The following is a 12728-nucleotide window of genomic DNA, read 5'->3' as shown; positions in this document are numbered from 1 at the left end:
GATGCCGGCTGCACAGGCCTCTTCGGTAAGGGAAGTCAGACACTTGGCCAGGGGTATATCGGACCACTCCCCACTGTGGCTTCTGATGGACATGAAGATGGGTTCTGAGGGTCGAGTGGCTCCGATCAATCCTTGGCATCTCCGTGACCCCAAAACCCGGGCCGAGTTAGTTAAGTCTTTAGATCAATATTTTGCTGAAAATGTGGTGTCAGTGTCCTCTTCTGTTTCGCTGTGGGAGGCTTTCAAGACTGTTATCCGTGGTCAGGCGCCATCGTTAATTGCGGGCGCGAAGAAAAGCTAAAATGAGGCCGTGGTCTGTCTGGAAGCCGAAATAGCCAAGCTGGAGGGGGAACTGGAGTTGGGTATCACTCATGATAAAGTGCATGTCCTCAGTCTCAAACAACTTGACTATAGGGCCCTGGTAACAGACGCTGCTAGAACCATTTGTAGAGAGCAACAGGGGCGACTTTACGATGTTGGAGACAAAGCTAGGAAATTGATTGCTTGGTTAGATAGAAAGGAGAGGGCGAGTCATGTGGTTCCCATGATTGAGAGTGCGAATGGTGTGCGTTACCGACCCGGTTGAGATTGTGGAGTGTTTCGCTGACCGTTCTTGAAATGTATATTCCCCAGTCTGACAGACCAGAGGAAGCCTCGCATCTACTGTTAAGAGACATTGCGTTGCCTCGCCTATCGGATCCTGATAGGGATCTGATGGACTCCGCGTTTTCGGATGATGAGGTAGCAATTGCTATTCGATCCGCCCGCTCGGGAAAAGCTATGGGCCCAAATGGTCTCCCCGTCCAGCTTTACAAGCTGCGTCGTGACAAAATGGCGCCGTATCTTCGTCAAATGTTCATGGAATCGCGAGACGTCGGTTCCCTTCCCTATGATCAGCGACTTGCGACCATTGTGGTGATTCACAAGGAAGGGAAACCACGGGATCGTTGCACATCCTATAGGCCTATATCGCTCCTGAATGCAGAACCCAAGATCTTTGCTAAATTGTTGGCAAACCGATTGATAAAGGTGATCAGTGATCTGATTCATTCGGATCAGTCTGGGTTCATTCCGCATCGTAATACCGCATTAAACCTGCGGCGTCTACATGGCGTCCTGGCGAAAGCAGCGTCGCTGCGTGACCCGGCCATCTTGGTTTCCTTGGACGCCACAATGGCCTTTGATACAGTGAAATGGCCATATCTTTGGGCTGCTCTTGCAAAGTTTGGTTTCGGCCCTGGTTTCATCGGCTGGGTAAAACTCCAGTATGAGGAGTCACTGGCTCAGATTGTTGTGAATGGTCGGGTCTCTAAGTCCTTTGTTCTGGGGAGGGGCACGCGACAGGGGTGCCAGTTGTCCCCACTGCTTTTCGCCCTCGCCTTGGAACCTCTGGCCGCTTGGCTGCGGTGGGAACCATCGCTCAAGGGTATTCCGTGGACCCCTGATTTTGACGATCGAATTTCACTTTACGCAGATGATATTCTGCTGTATCTCACGTCGCCTCGGAAGTCGTTGACCGTACTGTTTGATGTGCTGAACTCGTTTGGGAAGAACTCTGGCCTCGTGCTTAACTGGTCTAAGTCCTGTGTTTATGTAATCTCTGGGGACACTCCCCCTTTACCACGCATCTGCCCCATACAGGTAACACAGACAGGTTTTAAATATTTGGGGGTCTTTATTTCACTGGACCCCGCGGTCCGTTACGAGCGTAATTTGCTTCCCCAGCTCCAGCGCTTGAAGTCTGAAGTTGCGGTCTGGTGTGGTCTGCCGTTGTCCCCCCTCGGACGGGCAGCCCTTTTCAAAATCATGTCTTTACCACGGTTTTTGTACGCGCTTCAGAATACGTTTGATATCATTCCGGCGGGTTACTTACTGACACTTCCCTGGTATGACGGCGGTATTGCACTTCCGGATATCAAGCGCTACTATTGGGCCTCCCAGCTGGGAGCGATTAATCATGCAATGTATGGCCCCACGTTAAACCCTGCGTTTGGGATGGATAAGTGGCAGCTGCCGGGTGGAGATTATAATAGGGCACTTTATTCCAAGTCTGTTAGAGGGAAACTTACAGGACCCACTAAAATTGCAGTGCGAGTGTGGCAGAGTGCGAATGCGGCAATGGGGGGGGGTCGGACCGATTGACTCGGGCGACTCCGCTCTATGTGACTGAAAGATTGGGTAGCTTGTGGAAGACGAAAGGTTTCGAGAAGTGGGATATGATTGGTATTTGTAAGGTTGGAGATCTCTGGAACAAAGATAGGATTAAGACCTGTGAGGAGTTGAAGGTAGAATATGAACTTAGTGACAAGGAGTTCTTCCGCTATATGCAGATCCGCCACGCACTGAGCTCGGTTTTTCCAGCCGGTGTCGCAATCCTGGAATCATCCCCTCTTGAAGATCGGGTGCTAGACTGATATGTTCCAGACAGCACTATTTCTTTGATATATATGAAATTGATCAACAACCATACAGATTTGCTGGTGCACCTCCGTGAGGCATGTACCAGTGATGGGCTAGAGCTGGATGATGAGGACTGGCAAGCTGAGATATCCTCTCCCAAGGAGGTCGCGATTCCAGCCCGTCTTCGGCTAGTGCAACTCAAGATCCTGCATCGGATTTACATAACTGGCCCCCGCCTGATTCGTATGGGTTACTCTGTGGATGGGTTATGTAAGCGTGGATGCGGCTTAATGGGCACTTTCCTTCACATAATTTGGGACTGCCCGGAGGTTGTAGGGTTTTGGAGTTGTGTACATGCAGTAAAGGAGGGAGTTACGGGAGTTCCCCTGTTGCCCGAAGCCAGGCGCTGTTTGCTGAATGTTTGGGAACCGACGGATTAGGATGTTGCGTAGACACGGTGGGCGACCCTTGGGAATAGGATAGCCAAGAGAGATATAGCACAATTGTGCGGGTCCCAGAGAACACCCACTATCTCTGCATGGAAGGAGAATATGGATTGGTGCATGTTTCGGGAGAAAACGGTGTATGTGGCTCGCGGCAGACCGAGGAAGTGGGGTAAAATTTGGAGCCAATGGAACTCGTACTGGGGTGACGTGTGCACTCCTCCCCTCATTGATACTCCGAATAAGACTCCTTCCCCCTAACCTGACATTCCAAGTGTTGTTTAGTCCTAAGGAAATGTGATTCTGTTTCCCCCCTGCTCCCCCCCCCTTTTCTTTTGTCATTGACGATTTGTATTGAATTGTAACACGCTTTTCCCCCCCTAAGAGCATGTGTCCAGCAGTATTGCCTTTTATTGCCTTGTATATTCATGTTTATTTTATTGTTAATAAAGAGTTATAAAAAAAATAAAAAAGAACCAAACTACGTTCTCTAATTCGCACTCCTTGCTCTACCTCATCAGAACAAGTGGCAACCCCCCCCTAATCATATTGGTGATGGTTGGAAGTACCTGTGATTCTTGCGCTCGGTGTTAGAGCCTGATGGCTGCCTGTGAAGGATTCAGTGTCCCGTGCTCCTACAGCCGCCCTCAGTAGCAAGACGTGAGCGAAAACAAAACCTTCCGTGGGGCGGGACTTCCGTCTACGGAAGCCCGCGCACGCGCCCACAGAGAGAAGCAATGCATGGGAGCCCCGTGGTGGCGGCTGAAGTCCGGAGTGGAGGTAAGTGGGCCTTACTTGGGGGGGGGTCTCAGTGCACGTGTGTGCGTGTGCATGCGGAGGGGGTGGGTTCTCCGTATTTATGTGTGCGTGCATGGGCGCTCGTGTGTGTGCGTCTCTGTATATGCGCATGCGTGTGTGGTGTTGGAGCTTCCCAGGAGACCGCAGCTGGCCACAGAGAGCGCGCTCGCGAGCGCGTGGCCCGCTCAGATCGCCTTCTCGGAAAGGAAAAGCTGGCGGCCAGGTGCTGTCTCCTGGAAAGCTGCGTCGTTCACAATAAGTCTCTGGCGAGACAGCGCTTCGCGCTGTAATCGCCACGAGACCTAAAAAGCATTAAAAAGTTCAAGACCTCCAAAAAGAATATTGCAGGAGACTAAGTTATGGTCACAGTGTGTCCTTAAGCAGAGTTTAAAGTCGGACGGTCTCAACTACACTCATTTTATTTTATTTACAGTTTGGCATTAATGGATTATGAATGTATGTCATCAACAATGGACTCCACATCGGCATCTTCAACCAACTCACTAGGCATCCAGACTAACCAAAACACCGCCGTCAGACTCATCTTCGACGTTCTCAGAAGCGTTCACATCACTCCTTAATTCCTAGAAATACACTGGCTATGCATCCAGAAACAATGCCAAATCAAAGCTAACCATACACACCCACCAAGCAACACCGAACCTGCATACCTCACCGACAGACTTCACCTCTACCATCCAACCAGACAAATACCCTCAGCTTCACTAGGGCTTGCACAAGTTCCAGCATTCGCAGAAGCAAGTCAGGAGGGTGCTCTTTCTCCTACATCGCTGCCAAGACCTGGAATGAACTCCCTCAACACACCAGGACCGCCCCTTCGCTACTTAACTTCACAAGAAACTGAAGATCTGGCTGTTTAACCAGGAGCTCCGCCTGCCCTAAGTTCCTGCTCCAGCGCTTCACTACCCACAAGGGTGATAAGCTGCGCCATACAAATCGACCCAACAACAATCGAAAAAATTTCACCCAAACAACGATACTCGTCCCAGTGGCTCATCTGTGGTTAAGCTACCAATGTGTCTCAGAAATAATCTGTCCTAATATGCAAAAAATCACATCCACAAATGTCAGACATCGGGGGATAAATTGGTAGTCCAAAAACATATTCTTGAACTTCTAAGAGACTCTTAAGACTCCTATATCTTTGAATGGCAAGACCTGAGAATTGGTTACTTCACAAAAGGAAGAGCTGAGACATTAGCAACTAGAACACTACACCTACACTCGATCTTCCATTAAGGCAGCTATTACATGCCTTCAGATTCCTCTGACCTCAGCAGTATAAATCATGAACAGTCAAATGAACAGTGGACGAATGGTAGGCAGGTTGTTTCAAATCAAGAGTGTGTTATTTGAGCCAAAATCAAGCAAGATTTACAGGATAGCCAAATGAAATAGGGAAATGTTAATTACCCACTGTAACCATAGCCTTCTGTATTGCTTTATTGTGCTACGCAAACCTGTCCTTCTACCTTTCAGGATGGTCCTGTTTGACAATCAGTCAAGCCCACTGGAGATGCTCTGTGTTCAAGATTTTTGTCAACATCATATCTTGCTCGGACTATAGGGTAGCACTCCAAAGCATACCCCCATTTATAAGTCAAAGTTGCTACTGTTTTATCAGTCGAGGATGAGTGTGATTCTAGTCAGGGGCACAGGTCTTGTCTGGGACATTGGTAAGATAAGATGTCTATGGTATGTTGGGAGAGGTGGTAAAGGACAGTGCTGAGTTCTGGGGTCCACTGGACCCAAGATGGTCTTATTTTGTGCTGGTTGTTACCATCTTTAATATCCTAGCCAGGATGTACACATCCTGCCTGCCAGATACCAGTTTTCCTAGAGGGTGGACAAAGATCTGTAGACTTATTTTAATGCCAGTTTCCATTTTCCCCTGCCTGAGAGAAACTCCCTGCTGCCCCTCTTTGTTTTGTATGATGTGCCCATCTCCCCTGGTAATAGCACTCTGAAAAAACGCCAACTGATATCAGTTCAGACAGTGGGTAAGAAGCCTTACAAATCTAGCTAGCAACATGAGGAAGATGTTCCTACAATGTCAGAGGAGCCTTTCCGCTATCAAAAGTACTAGAACATATGGTTGGATGTGGAGTTTTAGCACTGACCTCATTTATTCTGTGCTGGCTTAAGCTTTGTTGAATGGAAGAGGAGGATTGCACACCTGTGAAAAGGGAGTAAAACCCTCTGTTGGGTTACCATTCTCAACAGACACTGGCCAAGTCTAGGAAGAGTCCTCGTATCGTGTGGCGTTGACCACAGTCAAAGAGGTCACTCCACCCACCCAAGCTACACGGGAGTAGTAAAGCCATGTTTGTTTACTAAGAAGCTTCATCACTTTCAGAAATTCAGTCGGATGAGGTGCATTGTTCAGGTCACTTGCTCAAAGTTTACGTCGACTAATATGGGGTACAGCTTGTCTTCACACACTTCTGGCACAGAGTTTTATCCTACAGCAAGTTGTGCTGATTCTTTAATAATGTAAACTATTGTCCTAGCCATCTCGTTCATAGTTGTTGCTGGTTCAAGTTGCAGGTCATATCTAATCCAATCTGACCAAGGGCGCCACATGGGGCTTACAGAGCCAGGGGACGTATGCAAATGTGAATGGTCTATCGACTGCCCAATCCTCCGTTATAAATATCTGTTTATTACCTAAATGGACCCATCAAAATTTCTAATGTTAAAGCTGGGGACTGAGGATGTAACAGAAGGGGCTTCACTAACACTTTTTTTTACTGTGGGCCTATCTATGGTTGGTCTAATACCTGGGTTAACAAGTATCATTCTATCTTGACAGATGTCCTAAGGAAGGTTCTGAAATTGAAGTGATGTATTCTCTATAACTTAATTTTAGACAGCCGTTTTGAAATGGCTTTAAGGATTAAAAACAATCAAGTAAAAGATAATTATGTTGATATGCTGAATTGTCCCTTTTACGCCAGTTAGCCTATACACTTAAGAATTCATTTAGGAATATTATAGCTGAGAAGTTAAACTACAAAAATGGCACCCAATAATTAAGTTATGCGACTAAAAATTGGCAGTTTGAAGTTAATTTAGACTTGTTTTTCTTGGTTTTTTTTGTTAATATGATTAAGATCAAAATGGCTGAAACCTTTATTGGCGGACTAGAAGGTGAAATAAAGAAGAGCTGTTGATATTCAAATGCAGAGACCGGTTCTGTGTATTAAATTTTTTTAATTTTTAAAGTACGGCAAACTATAAAGAAGAGCACGGAGAAAGGTTACCGAAAGTGAAAAGTGTATAGCTTCTTAATTCTCCTCTTCAGACAAGATTTCATATTTCAAAGAGTGGGGCCCATTTTTTATTTTAAAAATAGTTTTCTTGCTCTCTGTATACAAGTTTTACATGGTTCTTTGAATTTTTGTATGGAACTGATTGAGTCTATTGTATCTATAGGTTGATGGAAAGTTTAAAAAAAAAGACGAGGACTAGTAGCTACTGGTGTCATCCTATACTTTTGTTTTTTAATGCATTTATAATCACAGGTAGACATACAAAATATAGCAGTATAACTAACCCCAACAATTCCATCATTGTACATAAAATCGATATTGTAAGTACCTATCCCCAAAGTCACACACTGCTTATGCATGATCCTAAATATGGTTCCAATCATGAACCTAACAGTGTACATGGCTTTCACCCCCTAAAGGAGTAGTCCCTAATCCGTCCCCAAATCTTACAGAACTTCATTATGGCTCCTACTCTTTAGGAGTAAAGCTTTTCTGTGGATTCCACTTGTTTCATACTATGTTCCAATTGGCCGAAGGTTGGAGTCACCACCAGTCTCCCTTTTTTCAGGATCGAAGATTTGGCCACTAGTGAAGCGGTGCCATTCTATACTGCTGTGGATGGTCCCACCTCTGCGGAGGACTACCAAAAACAATGTCTACTGCAACAGCAGAAACAGATAGCTACTCCTAAAGATGTTCAATCATATTTTTAGAGTCATTTAGGGAGAGCCTGCTGGGGACCTTTAATTTGTTTCCAATAGAAGCCAAAAGGCTGATCATCTGGTCCCTGGGTTTGCGTAGCAGGATTTTAACACCTCGTGTTGATTGATGGCTGGATAAATGACACCCAGACAGTACAAGTACCCACAATTTCCCCTTAAATGTGTGAATCTCAATTGGGCAGTTAGCTTTAAGGATAGACTTTCTAAGGCTATATACTGGACCATTTTGGTCGTTTGAGACAGGGGGCATCTTTTATTTCTATTAAGGCAGTGGCTACATCAAAATAAACAAGCGTACCAGTTCCTTTGTCTATTTCACAAGAGTAACGTTTTTGGGTAAAGAAACCTGAAGACTTCTAAAATGTACTAAGACAACAAACGCATCCACCGCAAAAGAACACTGGCAATGAAGTTAAATGTAAAACTGGACATAAAGACATTTGCGGCTCTAACTTTGGTCCACAGGGTTTTAGGGCCTTTGATTTTCTTTTCTTTATCATACTTTTAACTGTAGTATTGTCCTTACCGGTGCTTTTCATTTAAAAAAGTTATGGGACAATCACTCCCAGAACATATGGAGTGTTCTCTGCTGAATCCAGAGAGACAGCATACGGTTCATCAGCATTTCGGAGACATACATTTTGTGCAACTTTTCCCTGGAGTTACCACTAAAGGAGTTCTAATCACAAAGTAAAGTCATTGCACTTCTGGCTCCCTCATCCCCCAATGAAGAGCCCTAATACTTTGAAAAAGTGACATAGAACTAAATCAACCTTTACAATTACAATGATGTGCAGAAAATGTTATTTTTGACATCCACAACCACCATCAATCACCATGTGAAGAAGTCTCTTCCTGGTTTTAAATAGCAATAATAAAAAATAATTAGCGTGGCTTGCGGCACAGCATTTTTAGCTGCATTTCCTGTAGGTTTCAATATGCTACGAGGTATTTATGCATCTAGCACCCTAGCACTAATTTGTGTCACCAAACAGGGATGAAAAAACAGGACCTATCCTAAAATGAACCGCTCACTGGTATGGTGCTTAGATAGTGGAAAGAATATTGGGAGAACCCCCTCCATACTTGCAGAGTTAAAGTGAAAGACACTGCTGCCCCCATTCACAAGGAGGGTGCAAGCCTGCAGGACAAGCAAGTGACAATGCTATTAGAGTGAATGAGGTGGAAAGACAGTATTGAAGGCAGTATTTTCTATACCTCCGAACCATGTCTTATAACACCTGCAGCACTGAAAACACCAGTTTGAACAGTATGAAAAAGGAGCTATGAAGGGAGCATAGTGGATAAGCAATCTACTAAAGCAATAAGCAATAAGAGAGAAGGTGTCTGGTGGATAAACTACATTTGAACAAGTTTAATTTTTCTGAGGGTATGCATGCTCCTATACAGTATTCAAAGTGAATAAACTTGTGCTTGCAGCTTGGAAGCGGCACATGGTTCTTTTGAGGAAAGAAGCATAGGAATGCCAAGTGGTAATGGGGTTTTTTGCTAGGGGGAAAAAAAAAAATCAGGTTCCAGCATTTTTTGAGCCGTTTCCTGTGCCTTCAAATTTACAGAGTTCCTTACCAAGTCATACTAGAAGTATCAATAATGAAATTTAGCAACCATTCTACACCGCAGAATTCTTGGCATCAGAAAAAAGGCACAGGTGCCTTTTGGTAATTTTGGCTTCAACATAACCCAATTTTACACAGAATCAGGGTTTTACATTTTAAAAGCTGGAAGGTAGCAGAATCCAGTCTAGGACATAGTCAGCTATAAGACTACTGATTATCTACAGACTGTAGACATAGTCAATGCTCATAATTTTTCTAGAGCAGGCACAGGATCAGTAACAATTTTAGAACTAAAATCCAAATCAAAAATAAAATGGAAAGCCTTTACTACGACATCAAAATGAGTATTGCTTATTTTATAATTTATCAACTTATGTGACCGCCACAGGACATTGATAGGCATGTGATATATACATACTATTTAATGTTTGAGCACACACAATTTAAGCAAAGAAGACCAAGATAAAGACCTGTACTCTCAATGGACTTTGCTACATGCCAAAGAGGACTCCTGGCACCACTTTGTATGTAATTCCAGAAAGAGACATTTGAAATGTATATCTATCCTTAGACTAGGTGATTTAAAGGGCAGATCATTGCAGACAATTAAAGTCTTCTAGCAAGCTGGTCTAAACATGAAAAAATAAGTATATGCTTTTGCAGAAATGCACACAAAATTATAGGCTATTGATATTTTTTTTCTGAAATCTGGATCCTCGAGGTATACCTTTCGTTTGGTATTACAGAAAATGACTGCCTGGGTGATGGTCAGAGTATCGTAGAGGTCACACAAGGTATCAAACTTCCACTCCTCCCGTTCCACGGCCACAAAGAACTGTTTAATGCCTTCCAGAGTCAACTCATCACTGGGTAAAACAAAAAAGTACATGTTCAGTGATAGACAGATGCGCCAAAATTCGCTTATATGCATCAGATTAATTAAACGTATCTCCCTCAGTCGTAACTTTAAACTCTGATGCCAATTTAAAAACACTTATAAGAATTTATATATCAAACACACACACATTTATAAGTGAACCCGACACAGACTCCTGGTCCCTCATTTCCTCAACATCATACATTTCCAGTGCAAAACACATCTTTTATAAACTGCACGAGATATTTCTACAGTTCATTTATTATCCGAATCTTCCACAGTGTTCTGTGCATGATTGTGGACAATGAAGTCATTGAGAAAGAGGCCTCACATTTTTGCACTTGAACCATTAGCTTGTTAGTTTCCATATTAATTCTTATTTAGGGGGTAATTAACGTTTAGACCAATTTATACTAACATCCTATTAATTAGTGAACGAGGGAACAAAAAGGGGGACAAACTGCTATAAGAACCAAACAAGGCTACGATGAAGCACATCACTTTTTAAGAGTTATCTGGTGTAATGAGCCCTGTCCAAGCTATGCAATTAAAAACAAGCATTGGCAAAACCAATATGTGTGGCCTGGCCAAGACTGATGGTATTTTATTTACAAAGACGTAATTAGGCATTACAAGTTACAAATTAACAAAAAGGAAAATCACCACAGTCTAAATGTGAAGTGCATATGCTGTATGCTGGGGGCGGAGGAAGAGGAGTGTGGGGGGGGGGGTTACATCAAGCAAACTAGTCACTTATTGTAGAGAACCAATGACTGAAGTGGCCTGACCCACTGCCCCACGCTCTAGTGAGCTGAAGCAAAATGTGAAAGACACTATGAATGAGACTATGCAAAAAAACAGATGACTTAAAGCCAGTGTAGGTATGTATGAAGCCCTCTCCAAGCTAGATAAAAAAACATTTATATTAGCAAATTTAGATGTATTCAGTTTTGGAACACAGTTTAGATTTAAGGCCCTTCTGGGATAGTACTATGAACACCCACAATTCACATTCACAGACAAAGCTTAGTCAACAGAAGCACAGTTGGGAACATATACTTGGCAGGGTCAACAGGTGACAGTTGCAAGCAGAGGATGGCTATGTTGGCAAACTCCTATGGCGAAAACATAGGCTCCTTTATGTACAACTTTTAATATACTTGATTTATTTATCAAATTACAGACTTTAGCCCAGGGCTCACTCTTTACCATATTCACTTCAGAACACGCTCAGAAAAACTGTATTAAGGGGTTGGAGTCCAGTCAGATGCAACAATAGGCACCAACTGGAATTCTTCTGTGTTTCTTAAAGATAATGATTTTCTAGTTTAATGCACTATGGAAAAGTTAGGTTAGTGCACTATGAGAAAACTCAGTTTAAGTGGGTTCCTGAATTTAAGACAATTACCTCTATGTTAGAGCAGGAATGGAGGATGTTCCAGAGTTTTGTATGCTGGATGCCGAATGATCTTTCGCTATGTTGTGCTCACCTGTAGGAACTTAGTAGATCAGGTAAGGGCACCATTTGCAAGCTCCTACATGGCACATTGTAGTCAAACTTTCGTAGGCAGCAGGACCTTCACTTCAGCAATCTTAGCAAAATGTACATTTGCATTTAATTCTGTAACCTCTAGATTTCACCAAGATCCACGAGTTGCCTTCAATGCTGGCTTGTCATGCTGTTGTGCAGTTATTCTGGCTGGCACTACACTTTTTACTTAGGTGATAGACTATTTAGCAATCAACAAAGCTTGCATTTGCGGTTTGTTTCAAGTAAAAGAAGGATTTCCAATAACAGAAAGTTTGTTATCCCCTTTTCCTTCGACTAGTAGTTGAGTCTACCTAGACACCCCATGATTAGCAAACGCTCTCCCATGTTGGAGCCAATGCAAAAACTAAGTTCCTCCTGGCTCGTAGTATGTAAAAATCATGGAATATAATCACAGGCCAGGTCTGAAGCTCATACCTGTTGGTTAAACTTCTGTAGCAGATGTTATGGTCCACCAAGCAGCCTATAGGCCAGTGATAAGCAAGGCCGTCTTTCTGCATTCATACAGGCTGATGGGGATTTCTCTGAGATGTGCCAGGCAGTGAGTGTTTTGCTGGTCTGAAGCCAGACAAACGGCCATTTAGTACAGCGGTCTTGTAACTTCTCTTTCAAAGATTTAGCTCTGATGCAGGAGAATAACTGCAGGTTTCAAATAAACAGACTCTTTCACTAAGCAAGGATTCTCCTTTCTTGTGGAAAATACTGTGTCCAGCCAAATATTGTCTGCTAATTATTGCTAAATCAAGTCTCAGCAAATCAAGGTATTTTGCATGCTGACACGACTAATCATTCCCTAGTATGCAAGGTATGTTAGCTGCCAGATTGTTAATACTTCCTTATTATACAACAGGTTTGGGGGTCTGAGAGGAGTTTGGATAATGTCTTAAAAAGGTTAGGCAATGCTCATTTTGCACCCATAGGTGGGACAATCCAGAAGTCTCCTGCAAGCTACTTTCCATCAGTAAGGTAGAGTCAGATTTTGATGTGAATCAGCCCTCAAGAAAAATCTTGCAGGCTGGTTAGAAAACCTTGGCAAGGAGTACAAAAAGGTCTTGTTGTGGGTTCAAAC

At 43.6% G+C, this 12728-nt stretch overlaps 1 protein-coding gene across 2 annotated transcripts in view; it reads right to left on the bottom strand.

The window, feature by feature from the left end:
• Window positions 1-12728, bottom strand: part of LOC147662060 (eukaryotic initiation factor 4A-III) — a 108122-nt gene that overhangs the window by 51462 nt on the left and 43932 nt on the right. For both annotated transcript variants that reach the window (XM_086951140.1, XM_086951141.1), the window contains exon 8: window positions 9961-10099. In XM_086951140.1, coding sequence (XP_086807266.1) covers window positions 9961-10099 — 139 coding nt within the window. The remainder of the gene's footprint in view (window positions 1-9960; window positions 10100-12728) is intronic.

This window comes from Lissotriton vulgaris, unplaced genomic scaffold (assembly GCF_964263255.1).
Source record: "Lissotriton vulgaris unplaced genomic scaffold, aLisVul1.2 SCAFFOLD_630, whole genome shotgun sequence".
In the NCBI taxonomy this organism is placed as follows: domain Eukaryota; kingdom Metazoa; phylum Chordata; class Amphibia; order Caudata; family Salamandridae; genus Lissotriton; species Lissotriton vulgaris.
This window is presented reverse-complemented; position numbering and strand designations above follow the sequence as displayed.